The 14,504-nt window shown below is 51.1% G+C and overlaps 5 protein-coding genes across 5 annotated transcripts, besides 1 other annotated feature; 3 read left to right on the top strand and 2 right to left on the bottom strand.

Moving 5' to 3' along the window:
- Positions 1-14,504: part of a sequence feature (contig 1.112 1..353724(1)) that runs on past both edges of the window.
- Positions 1,937-3,002, top strand: ANIA_06786 (putative endoglucanase; the record flags this gene model as incomplete). Its single annotated transcript, XM_659298.1, has 3 exons — positions 1,937-1,995; positions 2,243-2,295; positions 2,371-3,002. 3 exons carry the CDS (start codon positions 1,937-1,939, stop codon positions 3,000-3,002), a joined length of 744 nt encoding a protein of 247 aa, XP_664390.1.
- Positions 3,909-4,247, top strand: ANIA_11527 (uncharacterized protein; the record flags this gene model as incomplete). Its single annotated transcript, XM_050611114.1, has 2 exons — positions 3,909-4,169; positions 4,242-4,247. The coding sequence occupies 2 exons, from the start codon at positions 3,909-3,911 to the stop codon at positions 4,245-4,247; spliced, it is 267 nt and encodes an 88-aa protein (XP_050467169.1).
- Positions 6,117-7,721, bottom strand: ANIA_06785 (CRAL-TRIO domain-containing protein; the record flags this gene model as incomplete). Its single annotated transcript, XM_659297.1, has 2 exons — positions 6,117-6,658; positions 6,851-7,721. 2 exons carry the CDS (start codon positions 7,719-7,721, stop codon positions 6,117-6,119), a joined length of 1,413 nt encoding a protein of 470 aa, XP_664389.1.
- ANIA_06784 (protein xptA) lies at positions 9,507-10,899 on the top strand (the record flags this gene model as incomplete). Its single annotated transcript, XM_659296.1, has 2 exons — positions 9,507-9,716; positions 9,769-10,899. The coding sequence occupies 2 exons, from the start codon at positions 9,507-9,509 to the stop codon at positions 10,897-10,899; spliced, it is 1,341 nt and encodes a 446-aa protein (XP_664388.1).
- On the bottom strand, positions 11,410-13,202 carry ANIA_06783 (purine-cytosine permease family protein; the record flags this gene model as incomplete). Its single annotated transcript, XM_659295.2, has 4 exons — positions 12,922-13,202; positions 12,354-12,873; positions 11,584-12,305; positions 11,410-11,434 (listed from the first exon to the last, which is right to left on the bottom strand). The coding sequence occupies exons 1-4, from the start codon at positions 13,197-13,199 to the stop codon at positions 11,410-11,412; spliced, it is 1,545 nt and encodes a 514-aa protein (XP_664387.2). The 5' UTR covers positions 13,200-13,202.

Here is a 14,504-nt window from a genome sequence, read left to right as displayed (position 1 = left end):
CCGTTGACCATATGATCGCCTGGATACATTCTCCATCAAGCTGAAGATTGGCTGTCAAACCGGCGCAATGACTTTCGAGTCAGCATAGCCGAGTCTGCCATAATTCTGTCCTACCTGAGCACCTGTTATACCGATCTCGTTATCTAGAACAAGCCCCATGAATCCATCCCATTCCTCTGGGAAAATTTTTTCTTTTTTTTTCTCTTTTTTTTTCTTTTTTGAAGGTTCTGAGGTGGCGGGTATTTGCCATTGAAACATTGGTCTCTGCATCACTGCATCCGAGCGCAGAAGTGCCTATACTCAACCGCTCTACTCCGGGCCAGTACCCCCTTGCTGAAAGTTAACGGGAGCTGACGCGCTGACAAGTTTGACACCATGATAAGGTTCCGCTAGGAAGGTCCGCCAGAGCGTCCTCAAGTTGATTTGTAGAGACTCGTATCCCCGGTCCCACCTACTAGTTCTCTGTGCGCTGAAGGATCTCCCCGTTGATCACCAGAAATTCTCCAATACCGTCTAAGCACCAATACCTTCCGAGGCCCGCTGCCAAGTGCTTTGGATTCATTCGTGACGAAAAGGTTGTCTGCAAGTTGACAAATCTTTGGTCCATACGATCAAGAAACGCTAAGCGCCATATGCAAGGATTTCATTTGCAATATTCCCGGCTCATTTCTAGGCTTTTCGGGCTTTTCGAATAGCTGCCAAGATCCAGCTTTCACTCCTGAAGCCCCAAGGCAGCTTCGTGATCCCTGAAAGATAAACACCCCTGTTCCCTGGAATTGCGTCCTCGGCGGTAACCACCAGGGTTCGGATACAAGCCCGAACCCTATTCAAGCGCTGGCCAAACAGCTTTGCGCGACAAAAGTACACATCAAGCGGTGCACGGTTGATAGACCCATGCTCGCTCTGCGCGGACGCCCTGGATGAGGCGTAGCAACGGGGAAGTTTATCCCGCTTTAGATGGTTAGCCCCATTATCAGTGTTGGCAGTTGCTTCAATTATGCTTCCACTACTTCATTGCTTATTGCTTCAGTCCCCATAATGCTTGCTTCTCTTGCAGATGTTCTCTTATTAATTTAGGTTGACCTGTTCGTTTCTACATTTCGTCTTTCAGGCTTGTGCACTATCGCGGCATTCTACCATATCCTTCCAGAGGCCTGTCACGCCTCAGCTGCTATAAGCGCTGACATATAATTCAAGCTTGCGTCGACATCATTTGGGCTTGAGACCGCGCAGTCTAGCGTTCGTAGCATTCCCAACGCCGTGACGAAGCGTATTCACTACGTACACTGGTTCGACGCCGCTATCTCATTATAATGATAACCTATACTTGGTACTCTCCCACGTTGGCTGATGAATTATTCAACCCTTCTGGGCAACAGTCTTCTTGGCTTAATCATTGCTCATCCGGCAGTAACCTTGTTCCTCGCACCCTTTGTGCTGAACTTTCTACTCTAGAGTGTCCACCTCGCATCCGCCACGAGACCTCCCAGTTACGCGAATTTCTACGCCGAACGGCCCAGCCTCAGGGCATTTCTGTCGACATTCACCGTGTATACTATACATTCTGGCATTTCCGCTCCTATTGCATGAGACTGCCGGTGTAGAAAAGAGCTTGGGAACCGCTGTCTAAGACGTCCCAATTTCACCAACCACGTTAAAGCCTAGATCATTGTTCCACGGTAAAGCTTTTTCACAGCACCGTGTTCGATGCATTAAAGACTGGAATTTGTCAGGGCATTGACCGGAAAATTGGCTGGGCTAGATGTGACGTTGTCTATGAGCCTGCAGACTGGGCATCTTCGCTCTCCCCTACGCCAGTTGTGCACTTGCTTTCTGCAATATCATCTCAATGGTAAAGCTGAAAGGCTCATAACGTGGCCTCGTGTGCTCATGTGCACAAGCCATGCTCCAGCAATCCTGAATCCAGCGAACCAGCATGCAGCGTATACCAGATAGACTCAGTGACTCAACGCGGATTACAAGACCGCACCGGAGGTATGTTCCTGCCCTGCCGTTGAGAACTTACTGTATGACTCAAGGTTGTTGGAGACCTATTTACACTGGCCTAATGTCTTTTATTCCACGCTGTTACTTGTTCCCCGCTTACAGCACTTTACTCCATACATCTACTCTTGCTTTCGTCTACTCCACCTTATCGGGTCACATTCGTTCATTGCAGCCTTCCAGTGCTGCTGAGCTTTCAGTATACGAAAAATGCATTGTACCTTTTCTGCCTTCGTAGCCTCTGTTGCAACACTGGTGGCGCCAGCTCTAGCTGCCCTGGCTACCACAACTGTAAGATCCCAGCACGCTCGTTTTTACTCTCGCCTCGCACTGACACCCGACAGCACTACAGCGACGGTCTGCAAGGTGCCTGCGGCTGTGGGAATAAGATAGGCACCTATGACTGGTCTTACGGCATCGCGAACAAAGTCTACACAGCCGCCGCAAACCAAGCCCTTTTCGACAGCGGCCCTAATGACGCAACCCACTGGTGCGGCAATGGATGCGGCAAATGCTACAGACTGACATCTACCGGTGTATCGACATGCGAGACCTGCGGCGCTGGCGGCGAACAAGGAAAGTCTATCGTCGTCATGGTCACGAATCTGTGCCCGTTCAAGGGCAACGAGCGCTGGTGCCCGAATCCCGGTCAGCTAAACCCCCACGGCTACGCATACCATTTCGACATCATGGGCGGCGCCGGCGTTTTCGGTGACAACGTCGTGGTGGAGTTTGAGGAGGTTCCTTGCCCTGGCGACGCAGCTTTTAAGTGGGCGGCCTGCGAATGTCATCCCAACTTGAGGAACAAGGATTTGACTTTGAATGCCGGTGCACATGCTGCTGGATCGAAGATTGTTGGACCTGCTCAGGCTGCTATCATCTCTGTCAACGGGCTTCCGGCACCTGCTGCTATGGCGGTTCAGCCTCCACCCCCTCCACCCCCACCTGCGCCTGCCCGGCCTGCTATCGAGATCCCCCCGCCTCCAGCTCCTGTCTAGGTCGACGGGGTACGGTTGATTTTGCTTTTTTAGATTGAAGAATTGTCTAAAGTTGAGTTGAGCGGCATATTTCAGTATCTTGGCACAGATTTTGAAGTTGTTTTTTCTCTTCATAACGGTTCCTCTACTTTTTGAATTACTAACGGGCTGACCTAGCATTTCTTTTCAAGGCTGTCTATTCTGTTATTACTTTTTATTATACTTAGTAATGGAGGTGTACAAATGGTATCTCTCTGCTGTCAACAAAATCCTTCCTTCTAGACCTCGTAATGCATTTAGCCTATCATCGGATATAGCAGCCAAAGTCTCGAACTATTCTAGGATTACGCATGAGTTGAGCCCGTACAACCTAATATTGACCCTGACTCACCCAAGAAAAGTTAATTCTCTCTCTGTCTTTCTCTCCCTGCGCCGCGTTTCTAGGTGACGACGCTATACATGACTTCCAGGGGTTCCAGCCAACCACCGTCTTCGTCAAACCTTGTACTCTGTAGAAACATTGTTCTCCTCCATTTTATGATATCAGCATCCGCATTGTTAGATATACTCGGCTCTAACTGTCGCTAGCTCGGAATGGTGGGTTCTGAGAGTGGTGAAGAGGCAGGACGCTCAAATATAACTCCGGCGCAGGCTATGCAACAGGTAATCTCAGTGCGCTATATACGGATATCAGTCCCGTGCATTATCGTATATTATGCCATAGTGCGCACCTGCTTCGTCCCAAGATGAGTATTACGGCTCAGATATATGTTTCACGTTGATAAAATCTCCTTCGATCCTGACCCTCTGGTATTTCATTCCTACCTCACGCCTTTCTGTCCTGCCGTCAACGATTGCTATCATCTTCTTTCTTGGACCTGAAAGTGGACCTACTGAAGATCACTGCCCTTCGACCTTACCTTCACTATGCGCTTCGATATCTCGTCCGTCGTTACCTCTGTTCTGGTCCTCGCCACCTGCTCCCTCGCCTACCCTTCTCAGCCTTCGCCTTCCGATGCTGCAATCACCGTAAACGGCGCACTTGTCACTCTGCCAGTTGAGGCCGTCAATGCCCTGCAGCAGGCATTTGCTTCTGCCTATGCACCGCGCTCAGATCCAGGCCTGGCCAAGCGTCAGAATCTCGTGAATCCGGCCCCTGCCACCACCGAGACCAGGGACGAGAGTGATGTAAGTCCTGATGGAGAGCTGCAGATATGCTTCGAGCATTGGAGGTTCAAAGTCTGCTATACCACTGGAAAGCCTTAGGGAATAAATAGTGATGATGATAGTGGTGACGTTGGTGATGGACTACGGTTCGGTTCAACATATTCTGGTGTGAGAGTTGGATTGGTTTATTCCGTCCAGATTTGGCGATATTCATTTAGGAGATTGTGACAAAGTTCTAGCTCTGAATCCAATCACGAGATTCATACTCTTCAGATCGTCGTTATATTGCTAGGAACTACTAGCTATGGCTCAGTTCATTCAGAGTTAATCAGTCTCCTGTATTACCCCACTCCGAGTACGGGCGGTATAGGTACAGACATGTTGCCTATAGTGTTTCGACAGTCTTCCCCTTCGAACTTCGTAATTTCATAGATACCTGGTGTGTGAATAATATTTACCGAGAACGCGTGCGAACGTTCAGAAAATACCTTTTCTGCCCTATCCTGCCTTTCGTACTGTACCCGTAGGTGGCCGTCACATCTCTCGGAAACACTAACCGTACGAATTGTTCCAGTGAGGACTTCTCCCTGACCAGTTACACTCTCTTATACTGCTGTCTTATGGCTTAATGACCTTCATAACTCTTTCTATTACGGATCTTTTCGTCAATTTGATTTTTTTTTTTTTTTCCTTGAAATGATTGCGTTGTCTATGTGTGTAAAGCAACGGGTCGATCCTGCTAGGCAACATACCTGGCACAAATCTTCCCTAGCAGCCGCTTAATTGTAAGTCTGGATCCCTCTATCTTGTGTACACAGTTCAAATATAGCTGTTTAGCCGATTCAGAATTCCAGTCAACGATGGAGGAGGGGTTACTCTCAGAAAGTCGCTAGCTACCATTACAGATATCCTGCCTCCAATACAAAGACCGCTCTTGATTTCCGGTTACAACGAGTAGCATCCAGAACTGAAAGAAAAAAAAGCAGCACTGCGCGTAGGCCATGTTCCTCTGACTTCGGAGCTGCGGCCAGCAGTGTCGAAGCTTGTACAGCACAGGCTCGGCCATTGTCGAGAGTGAGTCACTTTACATGTCTGAAAGCTGCCCTCTCTGCGGTCAGGGACTGAATTCGTCTTCATTCCTTATATATTCCTGCCTCTTTTAACTGTTGCTGGGGCTCTGGCGCTCGCCTGGTACCATGGTACTAGGCACGATGGAGAGACACTGTATTTTCGTAAAAGGGCAGCCCCTCTCCGGTACCTGCGAAGTTCTTCATGATCTGAAGATTCATTCACCCTTCCTACGGGCGAGTCAGGGACCTGTTGCTGGGAGGAAATCATGACGCCTAATAGGATCAAACTCTGCTTTGCGTCGTGGAGTCAGTTTCTGCTAAGCTGGTCTCGAGTGCTTGACATGGCATTGGCCTCCTTTGGACCAAGCTCGAATGGTTGGCGACTCGACTCCAATTTCTAGTTTCGGATTTCATTTGGCACTTCCATGTTGAGCCAAGTGTTGTTTAACTATTTTTGGTATACACTTAGCCAGGATCTAAGTAGATGTACGGAGATAGTTGATAGCGTGGGCTCTGTCAATTTCACCACTCTACCCCAATCCCAAATAATGGGAACAAAAATAAAAATGGAATAAGCGTAAATGGAAAGAATAAAATAATAGAATTGAGAGGAAAAAGATAGGAAAATAATAGGTCTTCAGATAGAATATCTATTGATTCCTTCATTGCCTGCTGTTTTGTGTATCCGTCAGGACTAGCATGTTTCTCACTGATCCCATAGGTGTGCTTGACGATGATCAAGATCACTTAGGAAACGACAGGTCGCCAAAGTCAGATTCTCAATTTGCTCAATGGGCCAGCCTCATTAACGGTCTTGGATATCTTCGGTGGGTAAAATACAAGAAGTGAGTAGTAAATACAATGACGAAGGGCATGAATCATATCGCATCAAAACTCATCAGACATTGACGACCTTGACCCTCCCTCGAACATGTTCGACCTGCAGCACCTTTGCCGTCTGGATCACGGCCAACGGAGTCTGGGGTTGGGATATGGGGTACATCTCGACAAAGCCGCCCTCCTGGATCACTCCGGTCCGATCCAGGTTATTGCGGGCTCGGACATACGGGTCTAGATTCCAGTAATTCAGCCGGATTTGCTCAATGATCTCCTCGCGGTGTGCGGTGGCCTCGTCAATCTGTACTGGATCTCCAGTCTGGGCTGCAGAGACCCAGCGCGAGGTAGCCGCAATGAAGTCCTCCCCGAGAGACTGCCGCTCTGCGAGCAGGGTATCCCGGGCAGCCAAGTCATCCATAGCTTGGTTCTCGTCTGGCTCAGGCTCGATATACTCATATTCCCAATCCTCGTCGCCGCCGAGTTCGGTGATGATTTGGTCGCGGTCCATAAATTTCTCCAGGTCTTCCACAGAGCGAGTGAAGTGGATCCTCTCAACCAGCCTCGGGTCAATCCAGGGCTTGATAATCTTCCAAGCACCTGCTCCTGTTAGTCTCGTCTCTAAGAGACAGCCGGAAGCAACGAGAGCCACAAACCGTTGAAGATTCGGGGCGCGTTATGGATCAGGATGAGGCCGACGCTCATGGGATAGTAGACCTCGACACAGCGGATAATGAACTTGACGGCGGAGTAGTCCTGGACCTGTTAGCGAGAAACTTGCCTGTGGATCGAACGTACCATGTTTGCGAGCGAGAACCCCGTCAGGTCGAAAATCACTGTCTGGCCTTGTCAGCCGGAACTGGAACAACGGGGAGGGACCTACTGCAGTTTCGACTGGCGGCGACAGCACCAACCGGGCCGACTCGATGAGGTGCGTGATGAACTGACTGAGAGCCGCCTCGCTCTGGTCCCCTGGGCGATGAAGGCGTATCCGGATAATGAGGACCGGTCGGCTCGACCGGTCGACGCCGTGCACAAACCCCTTGCCGATCCGGAGCTGCTTCATGAACGCTCGAGCGTCTTCTGCTCTGGCCGGGTTCGAAACGTCCGTCTCGCTGGCGGCGGCGAACGCCTCCCCTCGGGGCAGCAGGACGTTATCCACCTGCATCTCCTTCAGCCGCCAGACGATCGCACCCAGCAACTGCACCACGGCCTGGTTCACATCCCACTTGGCCGCCCGCAGGAATCGAAGCACAAACGTATCTGGATTCTCGTGTTTTGCCGCGGTCAGAATCCCAAACCGGACGTCTTCGGGCGACATGAGCTTGAGGACGTGGCGGACATTGCGGATCTGCGCCGCTGTGAAGCCGGCATCGCCAAACGTCTGGAGGAGACGGACATGGTGATACGGAAGCGAGGTCGACGCCACGGACGCTCGTTTCTCGTAGGAGCGACGACTGCGAGCGGTCTCGCTTCTTGCAAAGAGGGAATTGCGGCGGCTCAGCGACGGCGTTGAAATCGCGCCGGTTGGGTCCAGGCTGTTGACGCGCACAAACTGCTCGAGGGCGCCCAGCGACGAGGCTTCGGCCAAGTGCAGCAGCAGCATCCAGAGCTGATGCAGTCGCGCAGCCTGGGCCGGGGTCAGAGTCCCCGTGCTGGATCCGTTCATCATTCCACGACCATGCCGTAGGTACCCGCCAGGAGAGTGTAGTGTGAAAGTTTCAGACCACTTTCGTGATATTAATGGGGCCAGTGTGCATCAGGTTTCCCAGGGATTCAATTCCCCCGCACAAGCAGATTGTCGGGCTTCCTCGGCAGCTGTGATTGACTCCTTTTCACTGGCCGATCCTGCGCTATCTGGGCCACTGCTTGGCTCCATTGGCCGCGCTCTACGGTCTCCAGTCCAGAGGGGTCCAGTCTTGCATGCAATTGGCCTGTCAGAGTGCGTGGGGAAGTCATTCGCGCTGTTCTTTAGCCCAGCTACGCGCCCACGCCACTCCACTGGACGCTCTCCTTTTGTTTTGTCGTGCCTCAGTTACGGCGAACGGCCTGCGTGTCCACGGGTGGATCTCCAAGACCTCCAAGGGCCTCCAGAGGTTCGTGGACCTTAATTTTTGTCAAGGCCTTGACTGCACATGGAATGATTTTCATTAGTTTTCATAACTCCGTACTAAACATGCAGATCAAGCCTTACTGCGGAGTAGTCTGCAGGATTCTCACGAACTTGTTCGGGGTCTTAATCAACTGTCACCCGTTTATAACCCGAGATCGTCGCTCTCCAACATTGACCGGACGAAGTCGAGTCCGGCTGAAGGGATAAACAGTGGTGGCAGGTTGTCACAAGTATTGTTGGTATCGTGCTTACCTACCATACTATGACCATACTGTGAACCATACTATGTGGCCATGCTGTGTGGCCTAGCAGGTGGTTATACCATGCGACCTTACAATGAGAACATCACTAGTGAACCATACTAGCGATATATTGCGGGCGCAGTTGTGTCAACACGATCATAATCTGCCATAAACGAATGGAGCATTGGTGTCGCCTTTTTGGGCAATGCACCTAGGAGGCAACGGTAGTCGTGGAGACCGACCAGGGTTAGGGCACAGCTCTTCATGAACTACCCCTGCTCATCACATCTCCAGCAGGCTCTCGCGGAGAATGAGGAATCGACCGCCGTGGAACAGAAAAATGACTATCATTGCTTCGTCATGAGCGACATCTCCACGGAGTTATCGGCATAGCATTCTACCATCGCCGACGAGTCGTCCCCTAGATTCCTGCCCGATCAGTACGGGATCTGCTCATTCTGATGCCCGAGCTGTCACCTACAAGCCACGGCTGTGCAACCGCCACTGATTTCTGTACCATACCGATAGTACCACAAGATCTTGACAAGCATCCCCCGGACTTCGTCCAGATCCCAGGCAACGGACAAGGCGGGCCGGCAGATCCAGGAATCCCTGCAGGCGTGCTAAAGGGACTACTCATCTTACGGCTACCTGCTGTGGGAACCGTTTCTCGGTCACAGAGGGGCTGATGACCCGGTAAAGCAGCCATGTTTGTCCTTTCTTTTCTTTCCCTCTGCAAACACATAGAAATCAGTAGCACGACCGCCCCCGTCATCCAATCAATGTGTCAGCCTGTCAGAACTTTTGCAGTCCGTCTGCAGAGCCTGGATGCTTCTTTCGGGAGGGACAGAATCGGTGTCCGAGGAGGGATCTCAAACCCACCCGCTCGATTGTAAACCGCACAGAAAGCCAGATTCATAGCCCCATGGATGCCAATCAGTTGATGATTGTAGTACAGTTCCAGGTAACGTACTTTGGGTGGAATTGGAATCGTCGCTGGGCGACCCCGAGGCCTGCGTACGGGAGCATAAGTATGCTGGTAGCCGATTCGTATCTTGAAGATCAACATACCTCTTAGAATCTGAAAAGTACCTCCAAGATGTTGAAACACAGTTCCGCTGCCACTAAAGAGAACGACTCGCCAAAGCTCAAGGTCCTGGATATCGTGTCCAAGTTGGAACCGTCTCTAGATCACAGTCATACACACTGGTGGAAGCTCACCAGCCCGCAGCTGGCTCTGATGCTGGAGGCGGCCGACTATTCCATCGAGAAGCAGTTTGAGACTCTCCTCTTCCACTACCACTGGGTCGTGAGTCCCAAGTCGTTCCCTGGCTGGCACCAAGCACTCTCTAACCGCGCAGGTCCCCTATCTCGGCCCCAAACCCGACGCAGATGGCAACTTTAAGTGGAGGTCTCTCGTCTCAGATGTTGGCATCCCCCTTGAATACTCTTGGAAATGGGATACAGCTACCAGCGGGCCGGATGTGCGCCTCACAATTGAGCCCATAAACGAGCTCAGCGGCACCCGGGTTGACCCTCTCAACCAGGCCCCTTCTCTGGAGTTACTCCACCGTCTCGCCGAAATACTGCCCCGACTAGATGTGTCCTGGGCTAGCCACTTCCTCTCTACATTCTATGATCATGACAAGCTCAAGTACATAAAGGAATCCGAGAGCGAAACGGGGATGCCCCTCCGCTCCACCATGTTGGTTTGCTTCGAATTCGGCCGCAATGGCATCACGACCAAGACGTATATGAGCCCGCGGAAGCTCGGACAGCAAGGATTCGCCCCCTTGTCAGATTACCACTCAGCCATTGCAGCCCTCGGACCGAGTTGTGCCCTTGATGCCGTGACCGAGTTTTTGAACAACAGCCCGGAAGGGCCGCACCTGAGCCCTTTCATGCTGGCCGTTGACAACATCATCCCGTGCTCTTCCCGACTCAAATTATACTTCGCCACGCCCCGGACAAGCTATAACTCGATCCGCGAAGTTCTAACCCTGGGCGGCCGCCTATCGACCGTGACTCTGGAGTCGAAGCTCCGCGCAATCCACGAACTTGTTAAAGCCATCATGCCCTTCCCGCCTGATCTTCCCGACGATGCCGATATCCCCTTCCCAGAGCAGGTCTTGTCCCCAACTGTGCAGGACCTAGCTGAATCCTCCGACATGGCGAATCAACGGCCCGCCTTCGTCGCTGGTTACCAATACTACTTCGACATCGCCCCTGGCGCCTCCCTTCCTGATATCAAGTTTTACATCCCCATTCGCAAGGCACAAATGAATGATCAGGCTGTCGCGACTGGTCTGACAAATTGGATGAGGGCGCAAGGACGGGGTGCGTTCTGCAATGCCTATACACGAGTTCTGGAAGGTTTAGCCGGTGGCAGGGATTTGAGTAAGTGCCATGGACTGCATACTCATATCTGCGTCATGCTCAAGGGTAATGGGGAGTTTGACGTCACTTCTTATTTGGCACCGGGCTGCAAGTGATCTACACCTTGACCACAACCGGACACTTCCTGATGCTGGTCGTTGTGTTCAAATGGTGAGACCGGAATTGCAGTAAGATAGGTAGAATAAGTGTGAGCTCGGTAAAGCAAATATATATATACATTAAAACAAAAATATAAAGGGACATAATTTGATGCAATAAACTATAATAAACTGTGTTTTATAATTTTCAACGACCAGCACTAGGAAGTGTACTAGAAGGTAGACCTGGACCGGCTGAGTTATGCACTGTTATTTCTTCCAAAGAGTTCTTATTAATTTCATATCTCGATAAAGATGAGAGTTCACCGATGCCAACGAAAATTCCTTTTTTCATTTATAAAAAAAAGTCCTGTCTTTGACGATAAGGACCAGTTCTCTTTATTTCTGGTTGATGCCCAGAAGAGCTTACTCAGAACAGATGAAACAGTATGAATAATCTTATCTCTGTGGAGGATGGTGACAAAGATTCAAAAGTTCTTCAAACCGGTGGCTATGCTATTGACTATATCAATCGACTCCGCGTAGATAAGGTCTGGTATAAACAGTAAGCTGGGCATTCCCAAGTATTTCATAACGCATCATGAACAAGACATAAATAAACAAATCTTTCAAAATAACTACAACGTTCGTAGCAGTCATACTCCCCTGAGCCTCTTCTCCATCCACCTCAACGGCACGTACAGTGCTCCGGCAAGCACAAGCGCAATCTCGAACCCAATATCCCCCGTTGTCTTTGCAAGTGGGCCAGTGAACCACACCTGCCCCATACACGGGATGACCAGGCCAAACGAAAGCGCCATCGCGCCAATCGCCGCGAGGCCAGTTGGCAGCTTCGACTGGTTGTCCCAGGTGGTTTTCCCGTCGCCACTGGGGTCCGCGGTGTACGTGTCAAACGCACCCTGCCGGAAAACGAAATGCTCCACCGTCACAACAGAGAAGAACCCCGCCGACCAATACGCAATAACGTAGAGGAAGTTCTCCAGGTTAGTAAAGAATGACTTCGCAGCAACAACGGAAACCGGGATAAGAACACCAGTATAGATAATCGACCATACGAATCTCGGGACCCTTCTCCAGAGCTTCCATGGCAGTAGTAGCTGAAAGTTAAGGGATATCGAGTACATCGACGCGGCGAGATTGCCTAGCAGTGAAAATGAGAGCAAGACGGAGACGAATTTGCCGAAACCGCCAGCTGGCGAGAGCATGGCGTCGAGGACTCCTCCAACACCATATAGAGTGTACCCCGTTGACCAGGATGATATAGAGTTTGTCGACGACCCGATTGCGGCGCCCAGAGCCATGAGCGGAACTGTCGGGAGGAAGAGGCCGAGGTAGGTGTAGGCGAAGATGCGGGTGGACGAGACTGAAGGTGTGCAGTAGACGCTGAAGTCAGCGGCCATGCCCTGGTTATGTTAGTAGAAGATATACCGGAAAGAGTATATGACACTTACAGCCCAGGGGATAAGAAACCCCGCAATGACGCCTCCGAAGCTCAGCACCGTCGCCGCACTCGGCGGCTCGGTAGGCGCCTGCATCGACAATTTACTCCCGCCCACACCTGTGGCAATGACGATTGCAACAAGCGCAAATAGCCAGCAGTATCGCTCATATTGGTGCAAGAACTTGTACCCGCCAAAACTCACCACCATACCGCAGATCCCAATGACCACGATACCCGCAGTATCGTCGATGCTCCCACCCGATACGGCGGCGAGAGTGGATCCACCCAGAACAGAGGATACGACGCCAAACCCAGCGATTGTGCACAAGTTGAGTGCAACGATGATGGAGACTAGATAATACCCAAACGTGAAACGGGCATGCAACATCTGACGCAGGCCCGTTCGGGACCCGAATGTGCTGAAATACGCCGGTGGGATTGTGCACAGCATGTTGAAGAAGAGGATGATCAGAGATGCGTCCCGGAGGGACAGGCCCATGACGAATGTCCCTACCATGCCGGTGATGATCCTGCCCTCCTGTTAGCGATTGTCTGAGAAAGCACGATGGCAAACGTACGGTAGCAGGTTTGTGCTCAGCGTGAACCAGACGAAGAAAACATTGATGAAGCGCGTGTCAGTTCGCTCCTCAATAGGGACAGGAGTAACGCCGCGCAGTTCGACGCCCCAGTTAGCGATGCGCGACAGCCACTTATCGGGGACCTGATGAAAGTGGAAGCTGGAGTTACTTCCCTTGGGCCTAGACTGAGACTCAGCGGCGGCAGAGCCCTCCGCTGCAGACATTTCCGTGACCATGGCAAATGGGGAATCAGTCATACACCTTCCACGATTGCCCATCTCATCTTCTGCCACTGGATTGAAGAAGTTTTTCTCGTAGTGGCTTGATATTGGGTGAGTCACGGGACCTAGGCTCGGCGAGGAGGGCAAATCAAATTTGCACGGGTGAGATCTGGCGTCATTCTGATTGGCTGATCTGCCGGCTGTCAGATCGCGCCCGGACCCACTCGCACTACACGGACGAGGTGTATGATTGACTCTACAAATATACATAAACACGTTCTCTAGCGGCATTCCTATAGTTTGCTTTTGCTGTAGTAAATATAAGCTCGAGGTAACTAGTCAGGGCATGCTGAGATCAGGCAGCTGGGATCTGGGAATACTCTGTTCCTCATCAGTCAGTTATTGCGACCCGTCCACGATATATAACACCCATAGTTGTCATAACCATAGTGACGACACGCAGAGGTTGATGCGTTCACAAGGCACTGCTTGACAGTTTGGACGGTGTGCCATTTTTTCTCACGCGCCTTAACTTTGGGCGGACTGAGCGTTGTCCTGATGTCGAGTGAACAATCGTGTCTGCGACAATATAGGAACTTTGGCAGGCAATACATGCACTGATAGAGGCATTTGTAAAGCATGACTGGTGGCAATAGCTGACTATGTTTGAAAGTCATATGCTCAAGGAGGTCGTTTGCCAGCTAAGTCCCAGAAAGCGCTAAAGACTTTTGTAAGGCACGAAGTATCTGACAAGAAGATGGTGAAGCGCGCGCTATCCAATTATGTGTTAGTTTTTGCTTTTCACCTCCATTAGTAGGCTTTTAATTACTGTAATTATACCTTCTTTGGGCCCATAGTTTACGTGAGCTGGGGAAATGTGCTAGGAAGCTATCCAGGGCTGGCTGCACCAATGTCCTGGCCGAATCGACCAAACAAATAAAACGAGCTAATAAGACCCTGAACTCCCAGTGATACTGTCTATGCATCACGCGGCACCGGGCTGACATTATCCCCTCTCGCGCTCAGTCCGGCCTTGGCGGCTGGGCAATCTCCTCCGCCGCTCTCCAAGCCCTTGGTCTACGTGTCTTGGCGCTCCCCGTTGGACAGTTGAGATGAGATGATAAGCCACTTCTCTTGTATCTGAAGAAGTAGACCTGCCGGGATTAAGGCCAAGTATGTTGCCTAGATATCGCAAGCTAGGCGGATGTAACCTCACTATGAAATCAGGACCAATACAATCTTGACTGTCGAAAGCGTCGTCTGAGGACGTATCTCCGCGAATCATGATGCTGGAAGGGCATGGATATCAGCAGCTGTGGTATACTGCTTTTGACTAGCTTAACAGGATAAGCCGCGGTGGTG

This window comes from Aspergillus nidulans, chromosome I (genome assembly GCF_000011425.1).
Source record: "Aspergillus nidulans FGSC A4 chromosome I".
NCBI classification, from domain to species: domain Eukaryota; kingdom Fungi; phylum Ascomycota; class Eurotiomycetes; order Eurotiales; family Aspergillaceae; genus Aspergillus; species Aspergillus nidulans.
This window is presented reverse-complemented; position numbering and strand designations above follow the sequence as displayed.